The 15,459-nt window shown below is 39.7% G+C and overlaps 1 protein-coding gene and 1 long non-coding RNA gene across 8 annotated transcripts in view; one reads left to right on the top strand and one right to left on the bottom strand.

Annotated features, from left to right (window-relative positions):
• Positions 1-2,592, bottom strand: part of LOC132210753 (uncharacterized) — a 49,030-nt gene extending 46,438 nt beyond the window's left edge. For 2 of the 4 annotated variants that reach the window (XR_009446942.1, XR_009446943.1), the window contains exons 1-2: positions 1,238-2,592; positions 618-854 (exon numbers count right to left, since the gene is read on the bottom strand). This is a non-coding gene — a long non-coding RNA (uncharacterized LOC132210753). The remainder of the gene's footprint in view (positions 1-617; positions 855-1,237) is intronic. The other 2 variants (XR_009446941.1, XR_009446940.1) reach the window with 2 other exon arrangements.
• Positions 1,469-15,459, top strand: part of ncoa5 (nuclear receptor coactivator 5) — a 34,494-nt gene continuing 20,503 nt past the window's right edge. Inside the window, exons 1-4 of one of the 4 annotated variants that reach the window (XM_048550036.2) lie at positions 1,469-1,613; positions 5,808-6,017; positions 13,768-13,875; positions 14,567-14,633. In XM_048550036.2, coding sequence (XP_048405993.1) covers positions 5,825-6,017; positions 13,768-13,875; positions 14,567-14,633 — 368 coding nt within the window. In that variant the 5' untranslated portion in view covers positions 1,469-1,613; positions 5,808-5,824. Of the gene's footprint in view, positions 1,614-2,671; positions 3,336-5,807; positions 6,018-13,767; positions 13,876-14,566; positions 14,634-15,459 lie in introns of those variants that run through there. The other 3 variants (XM_048550037.2, XM_048550038.2, XM_048550039.2) reach the window with 3 other exon arrangements.

Genomic DNA, 15,459 nt, shown 5'->3' with positions numbered 1-15,459 from the left:
CAGCTGTCTGAGAAGAGTGCCAACAGAAAGAAGCCAGAAAATATTTCACATTCTCAGTCCAAAAGACAGCAGAGTTTTTGTCACTGCATCGCTCTGTTTACTGGGTCCCTTACTGCTTGTCATGTGCATTAATGATCTAGACATTAATGTAGATGGTATGATGATTGAGTTGAGAAATGACAAAAATTGGTGGCTAGAAGGTAGCAAGGAGGAAAGTTATGGATGAAAAGACAGGTGGGTCAGATGAGCTGAATGGTGGCAAATTGAATTAAAAACTGAAAAATGTATTTAAAGAGGACTAACAAGGCAAGGGAGTGTACATTGAATGACAGGAAGTAAAAAAGATCAGACAACCCTTGGTGTGTAGATCCATAGACCCTTGAAGGCTGCAGGGCAGATAGATAACGTGAAGAATAAGAGGCCATACTGGATACTTGCATGTATTTGTCAAGGCACTGAATAAAGGTTAAGATAGAACAGAATATAACATTAATTTCACCACAGCTGGAATACTGTGACCAGAACTGGATATTGCCTAGGCTGGAGCAATTCAGCTATGAAGACAGACTAGATGGTTTTGAGCTGCTTTTTTTTAAAGCAGAAAAGAAATATAATACCTGAAACATTGACTGCTCCTTTCTTCCAGATGCTGCCTGGCCTGCTGTGTTCTTCCAGCCTCCTGTTTGTCTTAGCCAGAGGTGAACCTCATTGAGGCATGCAAAGATATGTGGGGCAGACAGAAAGAACGCACAACACCACACCCCACCACCATCACTCGTAGACGGGTCAACAAGCAGACTTAGGGTGGATTGAAGGAAAGTTTTTTTTCACTTGTCGGTGGGTACTGAAACTCCCTAACAAAAAGAGATAGGAATCAATAAGACATTTAAAGCACCACTTAGACGGAACTTGAAACTGCATAACAGACAACATTACGTGCGGTCGGTGAAACAGGAAGAGCTGCGAACAGGAAATCTGAAACATAAACAAATTGCTGCAGAAACTTAGCAAGTCTGGCGGCGTCTGTGCAGAGAAAGCAGAGTCGATATTTCGTGTCCAACGATCGTACTTCAGAACTGAAAGCGTTGGTACAAGTCTCACCTGCTCCTGAGGTGTGTCATGGCACATTCAAAAAGGTTAATGAGAAATTCTATACAAGGCTATGGGGCAAGTGATAGGATATGAGATTAGAAAACAGATGCTCGGTCAGAATCACGGACTCAATGCAATAAAATACCTTTCTGCGCCGCAAAAAAAAACCAACACTGCTGGCACTTCCATACAGTCTCTGACAGAGATAGCATCATTCCTTCACGGAGCCGTCCCCAAAACGCCTCAAGCAGCACGCACGCGCAGTGAGCTCAGAGCCGGCTCCCTCGCAGAGTACGCCGCATGCGCAAATACGTCTCCAGGTTAACGTCTCCGTAGTGCACATGCGCAGTCTAGGTCCACCTCCCCACACCCACACGCCGAACCCAACACGCATGCGCCTGACGGGAGTCGCGGCTTTCCTCAGTGAGGAGATCGTGGTGAAGTGTCCAGTAGCAGCCTGTAGCGAGAGGTCGAAAGTGTTGCCTGCACCGCGGTGGCTGTTAGCTTCGCGTTGGCCGACGGTAAGGGGCCAGGAGGGAGGGTGGTCGCATATTTTCCCCTGCTAGTCTGGGGGTATGAGCTGGCCCTTTCGGCCGTTAGAGCGATACCCGCCGCCTGTAAGATGGCGGCCCGATCGTCTTTATATCAAAGGGAGTGATGGCTCAATATGGCCGACACGAACAACGGGAATGAGATGGAAGCTGGGAGAGGATGCTGCTTGGCCTGCTGTGTTCATCCAGCTCCACTGTTATCAGAGGATGAGTTCGGATGGTAGGGCTTATGAATCTCGGAGTCTTGTGTGGAGGCCGGCGGAGGTTCAGGTACTACTGGTCGAAGTCGTGTTCCTGGCAGATTGTTGGAAGTGAGTGGGAGTTGCGGCGGGGGGCGCAAAATGGCGGAGGGATTATTGTTCCTGGGCAAGTCAATCATCGCCTCGTCCCTCCACCTTCCAGGGAAGGAGGTGGGTGGGTCGAATTGCACAGTCGTATTCGCACCAGACGACCGCGGAATATTTGACATGCCGCACCTCACGTCTTCGTCCCGGATCTTCAGCCTGGCTTTCCCTTGTACTTTCTCGCCCGTCGATTCTCTCGCCCTTGCGACCCCGATTTACTCCAAGGGCGGTTTCAGGGAGCGCTTTTGCGATTCGGAATGGCGCGGATCGACGACGCAGATATCTCGCCCTTTCAGGGCGAAAACAACACCCTCGACCCCCGACCACCACCCTCTCGCCCAGCAGGATTTGAGGGTCGGCGATGCACAGGCACATTGTTATCTCACGCTACTAATTCAGAGACTGCCAGGTTTGTGTAGGCTAGCTGGTCGCTAGGTTTGTCTGGTGGCTTGTGGTCGCGAGTCACTGCATCGTCTGGTCTGACCTGGGTGTTGTTTTTTTCCGGACGGAAGGATTGGATCCGGAGGAGGCGCAGGCGATCCAGTTGTCGGTTGGCGCGATTTTCTCGGACGGCGCACGCGCAGGTTGCCTGCTCCGCCGGTGAATGGTCGGTCGCGGCGATGGGTGAGGAGGGGGGCGCCCTCTCTGTGGGGGTCGGGGGAGGGGTTCGATTTTGCTCCAATTCTTTCTCACCCCACCTCCCTTTCCGTACGATGGCCGGTGTGGAGGAAGGTCGCTTGGTCATGCTGTGTCGGGCATCCTTCTCGTCGGTGACATTTGCCTCACACCGACGAGCGGTGAAAAAATGACCGGCTTGGGGGGAGGGGGTGCAAAACAAGAAAGAGGCGGCATCTTGTGGAGACGATCGAAGTTCTTACAGTGAAGACTGTTGCGTTTTAAAATGGCCGACCAGTCTTCGCGGACCCGCTCAGTGGTGGCATTCGTAGCATTTCGCTTACCGGTCTCTGGGGCGGGAAGAATGTCACTGATTTCTTATTGCGCACTTTATCGTGACTGGTTCGTTATTCGTTCCGATAGTTTTCGTAATCATTTGTGTGTATTTCTGGGTTACCATTTGAAACACTTTTTTTGAGCTTCAGATCGTTTACTGGTGTGTCTGCCCACGTCCGCGCACGTTTACTTCTCTTAGTGCATTTTTACCTCCTGTGGAATCCACCTTCCGGTGTGTATTTCCGAATAAAGTATCGTTTTGTCCATGTTTGTAAGTGTTTTTGTTCTACCTCCAATGCCACAAGGGTATGGGGTCGACGAGTCCAGTCTATTTACAGTTCTCAAGCTGTAAGCCGCAGCTTGGTATATTCTACAGACACAACATTACTTCGCAAAGGTGAGATCAAATATATGACGACGGTATGGTTCAAATTTAACATATTGCAGATCAGCACTGGAGTATTTTGTTTTCAAACTTTAAGATAATCTGTGCTTGTTAAGAAGCAGTGCTTAATAGATACAAGGGGCGATAAGCGAAAGCTGGACAACATCGTTTTCTCAGTCTGTGGGTACATTAAATATGATATATTTACATCGTGAAGGTAACGTGCAAAACCTTCGTGATTAACACTGTTGAATGTTACTACACAGTAGAATTCATGTCAAAGAAGACACCCTGTTCCTTGTGTTAAGGGACAGGAAGTCTACACTAACTGGTTTACAAGGTTGAGCTTGATAATTCTTTCCAGGCCTACCTATTTTTCTCACCTATCATTTTAGTGCACTTAAAGAAAAAAAATTGAAAAGACAATTTACACAAAGACATTGAAAAAATTCTGTCCATCCATGTATGACTGCACGTTGTAAATTACAGATAAATGATGTGTTAAAATGATCGAGAAAGCTTCAGTTTTCCAACCATGTAAAGCATATCTTTGTGGACACAAGTGACAGTTGCGCACACAAGTACTGTAAATTCCCTTCTGGGCGGAATTCAACAAATATTGGCAACATTTGCCAAACATCTTGATCGAGTTAATCAAAGAACAGATTATGCTCAAAGCAAAATGTTTTGGCTAGGGGGAGATGCAATTTTTCAGCTTTTTCATGGTTAGATGATTTTTGTTCACCTGACATTTGTAACTTTTCAAATGCTATGATGAAACTTTAAGACCTGATAGGCAACTGTTAGAAAATGCATGTGGTTACACCAGTTTCATTTCTCTTTATTTACCATTTCAATGGCTCATAAGCCAAGATGATTCTCTGGTTTGTTTTATTTAATCATTTTAACTTCTGCATGTCCTGTAAGCATAATATCTTCCCACAGCTTTGACTATGAGCTAATGAAAAACAGAAGAAACTGCCCATTAGTATGGCTAGAGATGTCAGTTTTCTCCATTAACCTATGGCTTTTGTGCTTTTCACCTCAGCTGTTGTTTAGTTTGTTGAATGCCATAATAGCGGGATGGGGTTTACAAATGCCAAATTGAAAAGAATTAAATAATGCAAAAGGACAAAATACAGGGAGGACCGTTAGGTTCTACCAGATACTTGCCTGGCCATATGGAGGTAATCTGGGAGATCTTTCAGTTCTGGAAAATCTACACATGACTTCTGTTTGAGGTGATGATTCAGAAATGTTATGCAGCGTAATCTACATTAAATGCATGTTTTGTGACTTACGAGTTAGCCTGAAGATGTACGATTCAAAAAAAAAACTGCAGAAACATGTTGACAATCTTTATACCAGAAGATGATTAGCTTATCTTCATGGCAGATTGAGGTTGCCTGTCTAAATTGTCAAAATATTTTATTATCTGTGACTAAGGATTGAAAACCTGGTGAGCAGCATGCATAGGGGATGGCAATTCTCTTGTGTTCTGGTAAAGTATACATTAGAAGATAAGACACTTTAAGGGGATGTGTATGTAAGAGCCATCCTTAGTGGGCAATACATTATAAAGCTGTTTTTAGGATACTAACTGATTTCCTACATGATACAAAGCTTTGAATTCGTTTGAAGTCTTCAAGCAGTTTACCTGTCTTTTGGTAATTAAAGTTTAATTTGAACAGTATTCTTAGAACAGTGGAATTGTACTCTGCATTTGCTTGTGCAAGCTACTTGGAAATGGCATAAGTTCATGAATATTATGCATCTTGCAAATTTTGTCAGTTTATAAAACTGCATAAAATCAATAATAATGTCAGTTCCAAATGTGGTGGAGTAATGTGCGTCAATAGAAATGATTGTACTCGTGGCTATAACGGTTGGCCGTAGCAATCTAACTGGCGCATCCCAGTTGTCTTTGTTTTTCAAGACACTTTAATATAAACCTGTCTGCCAAAGGTACTGTCAGAACATGAGTTTCGTATGCTGTTTTAGCTAGAACTTGATAACCAGCAAACTTGGCTGTGTGACAAAGGATTGCACTAACTTACTGCTGCTTAGTCCTCTACCTTTTAACTAATTGCCATCTGAATTAATAGAATGGTAATAATCGGTCACCTTTTACTGTTTGATCAGGTTTTTCAGGAAGTGAGAACTAAGTGGGCAAGCTGAAACATTGTTTTCAAAACAGCGTACAGGAAGCTTAAATAATTTAGTTGTGAAATGATTATTTTTGTTTTGTAAATATTTATCAAGTTGCATAATCAAGGGATTTTGTTAGCTACCTACTGACTGTACAATGAAATGTAGGGAACAGTTTTACACTTTTTAAACCTTAATGTGGTAGCTCTTAACTATCTAAAAGTGTCATCTAATATTAAGTTGCAAGGACACTTTTTTTTTGTAACTGATTCCCCTCAAAAGTTTCAAAATCTAATGCAAATGGCAATTTTCTCTCTTTTCTTTCACGTGGTAAAGCACGTAAAGGATTCTAAATGATGTCCCGGAGAAGAAGCAGAAGCCCGTCCCGAGAACGCCGAATGCGTGGAGACCGTGGTGCAAGTAACAAGACTGACAGTGCTGATCCTCGAGATCTTGAAAGGCGCATTTTTGTTGGAAATTTGCCCACTGATTCCATGGTGAGGAAGGATTTGGAAGATATGTTCATTAAATACGGCAAGATAAATGGTTAGTATCTGGAAACATTAGACATTCCAACTGAGTCTAGTACTTGATTTTTAATGTCCTACCTGTTACTGCTTCAAAGGTATGTTACCACAGTTTCAGAATTGAACTATTATACCTTCGTCGTACTGTTCGATGTCATTTGCTCCCGAGAAATTAGCAACGGTTCCCCTCGGAAGGCACCAAGACTAAGAAAACTTCTGACCCAATAGATTGGGTGGAGCAATATGCTAAAACAATTGGAGGTATTGGTTTGTTCACCTCTGCTGCCTGCGCATCTCTGAATTCCCACTGCATGTAGTGGATATTTTGTGAAACTTATATGACAAATATGTTTAAATGGATTTATCTATTTGAGGTAAGTTTGGTTTATTGAAGTTCAGTCTCATGAGCTACAATAAGTAATAGATTTGGCTGTTTTGCCCAAAATAAAGCTGACAGTCTTCACATCAGGATGTGTGGGACGAAGGCAGGGAGACTTGCATGTGATCTGCAGGTTTCTAACCTACTTGCTGCAAGAATGTACCTACACAGGACACAATTAGTCGAATGCTAATGTGTTGTGATACTTAATTTTCAAATATTTACTGTTGCTGTTCCCTGTTATCATCGCACAAAAGTATTTCTGTGAGGACGTGTGTACCCTGTTAATTTTCTATGTGCGTTGCATTCTGACTTACTGCCCATTGTGCAAAATTGCATTCTGGTATGAACTGATTCAATTCAACACGTTCCTTTTTTATTGAATTGCAAATTGGAGTTGCTTTTAGTCATAGTAAGGTGCAGAAATAGGTCGTTGACATATTCTGCTTGACAGCTTCCCTCAACATGGCCACACTCATCAAAATTTAAACTTGTCATTGAATAAAATTTACAATGCTACAAAACTTGGTGCATTTACTTATCTTAATTTTGTGCTTTCTTTTATTCGGAGATGGTGCTCTATGTCACCACGTTTTAGTATTTTTGAGTGGGGATTGCCATTTACAATTTTTAAAGTTTTTGCTGCTGGGATGATTGAGTGCTAAATTGACCCTGTTTCTTTTTTACCTCCTTGGAATCCTCGTGTACCTTTTTGATTTTAATGGCTTTCCTTTTCAGCCTTCCTAATTAGCAAGGCAATTGTTTTGGTTACCTTATTTGTATGAACTAAACTCTTGAGGTCATTTTTGAAATGCTGAACAGGGTTGTTGGTTGGATATAACAAATTGAGTTTCTACTTAAATTGTGTGAACTGAACTAGTGAGTTTCTCTATTTTTGGCTATGATTTCGTATGAGTAGTGCATTGATGTATGCTGTTTTAGGATGGTAGGTTCCCACTTGGCTGACTTTCAGGTGGCAGTCTGTTGAATTGACTTTCTGAGGGAAGAAACTGAGAATAACCTGTGATTTCAGGTTATGGAGAACAAAATTGAACTTGTCATCCCAGCTGGCTCTGTTTTGAAGTACTGAACAATGTTTGGGAGCTGCATTGACTCGAGCTGAACTAGACCACTGAGAGATGACTGGCTACATGATTAAGTTAGAAAGTTTGAAATCTGCTGCGACACTTCACCACCTCATGGTCCACCATCAATAATGTTTACAGTTGGGAATGTGATTGCATATTTTCCATTTGCTTGGATGAAAACAATTCCAACAACATTCAAGAAACAACACCATCCAGGACAAAATAGCCTGCCTGATCATTACGTCTATTTGCAACTGCCTTGTGCATGCTGCATATAAGGTGCAGTTCAGCTTCCAAACCTATGACCTCTACCAGAAAGGCAGCAGATGTTGGGAACATCTTAAAAGTGCCTATCCAAGATCCATACCTTGTACGTGCTCTGTCAGAATTTTAACATTTTGAACTACAGTGATTCAAACATGTAGATCACTTTTTGAGGGCAATTTTGCACGAGTAGCAAATGCTGACTAAACTATTAGTCCTAGAGAGGCTGTTAGTGTTTATTTAATAAATTGTCTTTGAAGAAAATTTAGCATCTTCAATGCTGAACTCTTCAAAGAAAATCACTGGGTAAAAGACTAGCTACTGCCTTTGCTTATTTGTGTTTTTGTGAGTGAAGGCTGTTACCTTGAGTAAATGGGATATTTCTGGGAAGCATGCACTTTTGAGAATGTGTTCTCTTTCCATTGTTTGGATCCATCTCTGATTCAATGAACCAAGCTTTATCCAGTTTTAGATTTATTGGCTTAGTGTCTTTATTCAGGTTTGGCTTCAGATTGTTGAGAAGATTGATTAGTCCACCTAAGTTTTTTTTTATTTAGTGTTTTTCTCTAGCAAACCTGCCAGATATTTCTGAAATGGAATGGGACAATCAGTATCTCCATCTCCTCTATCCAACTACTTGACTTGGCCAGTTTCAAGTGCTGGCCTTTATTTTCCAGCTTAAGAATTGCTTGTTATCAATTTTACATATGGCAATAGTAGCCCATCATTCATGAGATCAGAGTTCGCTTTGTGTTGAAGCAGAAGTATTTGATTGGATCTATGATTTGCTAGGGTGGAAAAAGTTTGAATAATCTCTTTCTTATGAATATCTCCTTCTGTTTTTAGCACACTTGAAATAATAATTTTTAGTTTGACATAGTTTAGATTTGAAGCTTTCAAAACTTTCCAGTGTGCAAGCACTATTCTTCATGTGATCTACTAGAATAGAAACTTGATGTGATTGGTGGCTTTGATGCAAGCTTTTTACCGGTAGTTACGGGAGCTTGGTTTGCAAGTTGAGACAAAAAATGGCATGTTTTAGTTCAATTGATCTCTGAACAAAATAATTTGGACTAGTAGACACACATGGCCAAGTTATGACATAAAATAGTAAGTGAAACTGATCATCATTAAGTTGGAATTGTGAAAAGTAATTTTAGAGATCAAATGTTACTTCTATGAAACACATTAGTTTTGACACTTGTCCAAACCTATTCATGACTTTTCTTAAGCAGAAAGGTGGAATTTTGTTTACTCTTTCTGTCCAACTGAAATTTATATTTACTTGATTTATGTATATTTTGTTTCAAGTTTATTCAGCACTTGAAATCTTGCTTGATGTTGGAAATGGTTTTGAGTATGAATTGATGAGCACAACAATCACGGGATTGTTGAGGTTAGGATTGACATCTTGTTCCATGCCTCAAATTTAGAAAAGTATCAACTTTTCAGTGACAGCATGTTTTATGTGTGGCTGCATTTACTGATATGTTTTGACATTTAATTTGCAGAAGATATGTTTTGCATTAGTAAATGTATTTCTCAATAGTTCGCAACAATGATTTCACACTATCTTTAAAGCTGTGGTTTTTAGCTGTTGAAACAGAAGTCGTTTTCATCCCATGGTACAGCAGGGATGGAAAAATTTCAGCCTTCTGCTGGAATTATGGCTTGATTATCAATTCTGCTCATTTTGAAGCTCACACCCCTCCCACCCACCAAACATCACCACATTATTTTGCTTAGGCTTACTCATGAGCAATAAAAATGCAAGTTTTACTCTGGTCTACCTCATGCATTGCTTCCATTGACTGCTCAGACTCTTGTGCCTTAGTGGAACTGTGTTGGAGATTAGTGATGGATTTTTTTTTTTACATAAGTAAAGAATATGGCAGGTGCTTTTGTCAGACCTGGAGTGCATGTCAGTAGTTTTTGTTCATTCTGAAGAACAGCTGTTAATAGAGGGTCACAGTCTGACCATATGGACTAGACCTGTTTGGACTGAAATCAGGAGAAATTACTTCAACCAGAGAGCTTTGAGACTGGAACTGTCTCGTGTAGAAAGGGGATGGATACCAACATAGTAAATATTTTCACAGATTAGATAGGTGTAGTTCTTCAAACCAAAGGGATCAAAGGATGTGGGGTGAAAGTGGGGTCAGGGTACTGAGTAAGGTGATCAGCCATGATACTGAATGGCAGCAGGAATAAAGGCCAAAAGCTGTTCCTGTTTTGTGTTGCTGTGAACCCAGCAATGTTGGCATAAAATCACTGGCCAGATATGCATTTTTGTTCCTCGGCTATGAAGTGATGGAGAAATAGCCAACTGCTGCCTCTCGGGTGTAGGATTTATGCTGTTTCTTTGTTGGTTCATTAGCCCAAAGATGCTAGTTCACTGTGGTTAACAAATGGACACAAGGTAATTAAGTTGCTGGCAACTACAGTTATTTAATTGTTACCAATTTCTGTAGCACAGAACTCAATCGTTTTTATCATGGAGTATGGTCTGATACAAATCCCTTCTATCATATGCTGGCTTCTGTTATAAGCTGAAATATTGTAGTTTTGTTTTTCCTGACAAGTTTTACATTGAGAACATTTCTGAACATTTCAGCATTAATCAGTAACGATGAAAATGCTGATTTGTTAAAATATCGTTATGCTCAATTCAGACAACAGACTTTGACCTGTTTTTTTTTTCCTCTGGCTTGTCTATTTGTGTACTAGCAATTCTTTACAATTTGCTTTGTATGCTTAATGTTTACAGTAAGGTGAAACTGTCTGGCTTAGTATTTCCATTGTTAACCTTTCGCCTAACATGGTATGCTTTTTGTTGATAATTACTTGTCTATTCCATAATAGAAATCAAACTGGCTGTGAATACACCCATTTTCCCCAAAATGTCTCAGAACTTATATCTATCCAGACATTTGGTCTCCTAATATTTCTTGCTTTGCGTTTGGTGTAGTGATTTTCTGATGTGTAATGTTTTACAGTATCATTAAAGGCACAGGAACAGCGTGAATGAGCTTATACTTAGGTTCTGCTAAATAGTAAAAACAAATTTCTAAAATTTTAGTAATGAATGAATTGTGAACATGGTTTCACGGCCGTGTTTTCTTAGTTTGAATTTCATTCTGTCTTGGATGTACTGATTAGAGGTTACAGTAATTTTAATAGACATGTGTTAATTCACAATCATGACAGTGAGTACGTAAACCTGATTCTACCCACTTGGAATTCTGTTTGGGTAACCTGAAATTAGTTGCATTTCTCTATTGATCATCAATGCTGTTGTTTTCTGACTTTTTATTCTACGTGAATTATGCTGCTGTATACTGTAATGTGAACACATCTTTGCTCACTCACTCCTTGGAACTGAAAGCTGTTCTTATCCACTTTACTAATTGACCACATTCTAATGCAATTCTCTGGGTTGGTTGATGTTATTGATGTAAAATGAAAATTTCCATGGCATTGTTCAGTATTCTCCAGTTCTTAATTTAAGAATTGGAATGTTGAATGTCAACTTTGGAATGGTTACAGCACTAAAGTTGGTCATTTGAGCCATTGAGCCCATTCTGGCTGTCTGTAAGACTGACTTGTCAAACCCTTTTTCCCTGTGGTCCTGCAATCTTTCTGAGCTAATTCGAAGAACTACGTATTGCACCTGCTGGATGTGTATTCACCACACTGGGTAATGCATTTTACAATCAGACCACTTGTGGGAAGAAAAGTAGTACATGTATGACCTCCATTGCATCTTTTCCGTGTTGCCCTCTTACAATTGCTGTCCTCCCTTTCTGAATCTTTGTGTCATTAGGATTAGTAAGAAATGTTTCAACTCTTCATGCAGGCTTGATTTGAATTTCCAAATGTTTGGCATGCCTGGCCAGAACCACCACTTTGAACCACAGTTCAGAATAGTTGTGGCACTGTTTCAGAATGGTTTATCTTTGTGCTTTTGCATGTGCTATTCTAACTGCATTTGTTATCTTAAAATATCGTGGCTATTACCAGCCACTGAATCCCTGATCCATATACTGCACAAAATTATCTTGCCATATTCAAAGGGATGCGGTTGGAATGTGAGTCTTCACTTTATGTATTATTCCATTGGATATCTGGGTTCCCTGCTGTTGCTAACTACTTCCATACATGGTTTAAAAAGCATTAACTTGCTTGAGTGGATTTGGAGGTTTTTGCTTCATTTGTTGACAGTAAGCCATCCTTATGACACTGTCTCTTTCCATCATGCAGATGCCAACTAGTAGCACACAGCTTTAGAATTTGTTTAATTATGAAAGTTAAAAATATTGCATGTTGGATAGCCATACTTTTATTTTTATTAGCTTGTATGTGGATTTCTGGAGATTGCTTTATACAGGCCAGAGGTTCAATTGATGTTAAAATGGCAATGTCTACTAAATAATATCCCTATGGAATAATACTTTGTATCCATCTTCCCAACTACTTTAGTTTGTCACCTGTATAGCCCACTAAGCTAAGGTATGACTATATTTGACATTGTTAACTTTATTGGCAAATACAGGGAATTTAGTTTTCATTTCTGTATTTAAACTGAGAACCTGTCAGTCATACAGCAAGGAAACAGACACTTCTTTGGTCCAACTAGACCATGTCAGCCATGTTTCCAAACTGAGCTAGTCCCATCTGCCTGCATTTGGACCGTGTTCCTCCAAACCTCTTCTATTCGTGTACTTATCCAAATCTCTCTCAATGTTGTATCAGCGCCTGCATCCACTACTGCCTCTGGCGGTTCGTTCCATTAGTTTTGAACTCCCCCACCTTACAGAAAAGACCTTAGCTATTCACCTTATTTATGCCCATCATAATTTTATAAAACTCTTAAGATCACTCCTTGACCTCCTAAAATCAAGTGAAAAGCCTATTTTAGAACTGACTCTCCATTCCCTTGTGACTTGCTTTATGCTTCAACAGGTTAGATAATTGGCTGAATGTTCACGTGCACACACGTAATGTACCGTTTCTCCATCACCGTCAACCATGCTTTGCCCTTTCATGCTCAAAATCTAATGAGATTCAGGTTAAAATTAATTGGGCTGCTCCAAATCTTGATGTCGTGTTTGGTTCCAGTTTCGTGACTGAATCCTCTCCTTCTAATGTTAATGAACTTGTTATATTGAAGAAATGCTTTTGTTGCCTTGGATTTTACCCTGACAATACAGACACTTTTTATTGAGCTGCTGGCTAGTTGCCTATATTATGTTGAAATCCCCATCTTAAAGATTTGTTAATGTTTAAATGCGAAGTGCTGTTGTTAACAGTTTTAGTGTAGAATATAGATGCCTTTGATCAAAGTATACCCTGCCATCTCATACAGTACCTTACTTGGTTCATTTTCATTATATTTTGAGTAGTCCATTAAATATGTTAAAATGAAAACACTTATACAGATTTATATGGAATATGCGTGCAGTGGACTAATTTTAAATATAGAAATCTGCAATAGTGAGATGAACCAAAGGGCATTCACAATTTTTCATAGAGCTAGAATTTGATTTTGAAAGTTGGAATAAATTGGAATTTGTTTAAATGTTAACCATGTCCATATTTTAAATATGTTCTGCAAATTCCAGTTTACTACAAATCACCGACTTGTCGAGTCTGATTTTAATTAGCTAATAGTTGGTTTTCAATTTCAAGGCGTTGCCAAGGTTTTGACAGTAATTGTGTTGTTGGTTTTGATGCCTGGCTTCAGCAGAAGGGCATCACTGTAGTATTGTCTGCAAGCGGCTGATACTTAAGGATAAGCTGCTGTGGTTGCAACATTTTTGGAATTTCTTTTTCTTCTGCACGAGAATTTTGCCTGGCCTGTGAAGAATGATTGGACTTCAGCATCGTTTCTATTGCTCTTTTGTGAACTAGACATTGCCAGTTTAACTTGCGAGGGTCAAGGGAAATTATTTTGCTCTATTGACTGGAGATTTTTGAACATCTGGAATTTTTCCATCCCACAGGTATGTACATTTTCATTAACAACATTAATTTTGCAGCTTTGTCAATGCACCATGGATTTGGGTTTGTGCAGTTTGATCGTGTTGAGGATGCTAAAGCTGCCGTGCAAGGAGAGAACGAACGAATGTGTAGAGGGTACAGATTAGGTAAGAACTCGAGATAACTGCAAGTGTCTTCAAATGTGTACTGTGAATGCATTGGGATTTACAATCCTTAAAGAAGCTTTATAAAGGAGTATACTGCTTAACTGTTGACTATGCTCATTTTATTCTGGACCCTGTGTATTAGTGCATTGCCCCATACTTTCAAATGAATGGAATTGAAAACGCGCATTTGTACCTTAACACTCTTTTGGCATGTTTGGCATCCAAGTATGTTATGCTGTGGTAATCCAGAGTTTATTCTGAATGTGGTAACATTGCACCACTCATTCCGTTCAAACTAATAAATATTTGGTACATCTGAAAATATTTATCTTGGAATAAGCAGAGTTTCGTTTTCCAGGGATAACTTCTTGCTATCAATTTTGTTCAAACCTTGTGTGTGAAGATCTGTGATAATTAGTTTACTTTGGCTGTGCTGGAGCATTCTTTCCTAATTTGCTGATTTTTTCCAATCTTGTGACAAATTACCATTTTCACCAAAAATTTGCACTGTTGAGTACATAATTCAAATGCCCGTTTGTGACTGTTTGAAAATTCTGTCTGTAAGCAAATTTGCTTATTGCAGTAAAACATCATTGCTAATAAACAATTACATAAATCAATCTTTTCAGATATGTTTAAATTCTTAAGTGTATTTTTGTTTTGTACAAATTGGTTGGTTGGTTCTTTTCAGATGTTAATATGGCAGCTGAAAGAAGAAATTCGAATAAAACTGCACGGAGACCGAGTCCTCCGAGAAGGTAATAAAATTGTGCATTTTTTTCACGAAGACAAGACAGTGCCTGGATGACGCTCGTCTTTTGTTATATCAGCATATATAAAGTTCTAAAACTGGCCTGGTTGCAATGGCTATTCTCCATTTGATCGTGATGTAAGTTTTACATTTAAATGACAAGTTAATTTTGTTTACTTCTCATCTTGTTTTTCGTAGTGAGTCAGTTGTACATTCTGCAAGCTTATAACAAAATTATGTAGCATTAATACTTATGTATATCAACAATGTAATTTAGCATTTATACAAAATAAAATTTGATGCATTTTGAAATGAATTACAACTTGCAATGAAGTTTCCAAGTATTCTTTGGGGCATTGACCATGTGTCATGCATCCCAGTGATTCTTATCAGTGTGCTTGTTATTCATCACCTCACATCTCGTTTGCTGTTGCGTCCATTCACTTTTCATAATTGGGCTTTATTGCTGTGTTCTAATCCTAGTGAGGTAAGTATCAGAGCAGATGAATGAAGGGAAGAGGAGGCTGATGTGAAGCTGGCAATGATGCCTTGAGGCCTTGATAACCTGGTGGTACACACTGATACATCCTTCCATTGTTCCTTTTCTGTTGAGACAGAGACCGTGATGAAGACTTAAAAGACGATTAAATTAAAAGCTGATGCCAAATCAATAATTTCAGTTCAGTTGAACTGAATCAAACTTCAATCGTGCAAAATGGCTTGAAACAGATTTTATTCTCAGATCTTTTTGGGAATGCTGAAGTCTGTTCTCTCCGTGAAGAATGTAGAACTGTCACAGGTGTGTTGTCCTGCGTGCCCTATTCATTCATAGT

This window comes from Stegostoma tigrinum, chromosome 19, assembly GCF_030684315.1.
Source record: "Stegostoma tigrinum isolate sSteTig4 chromosome 19, sSteTig4.hap1, whole genome shotgun sequence".
Lineage (NCBI taxonomy): Eukaryota > Metazoa > Chordata > Chondrichthyes > Orectolobiformes > Stegostomatidae > Stegostoma > Stegostoma tigrinum.
Note: the sequence above shows the minus strand (reverse complement) of the source record. Positions and strands in the feature narration are given on the sequence as shown.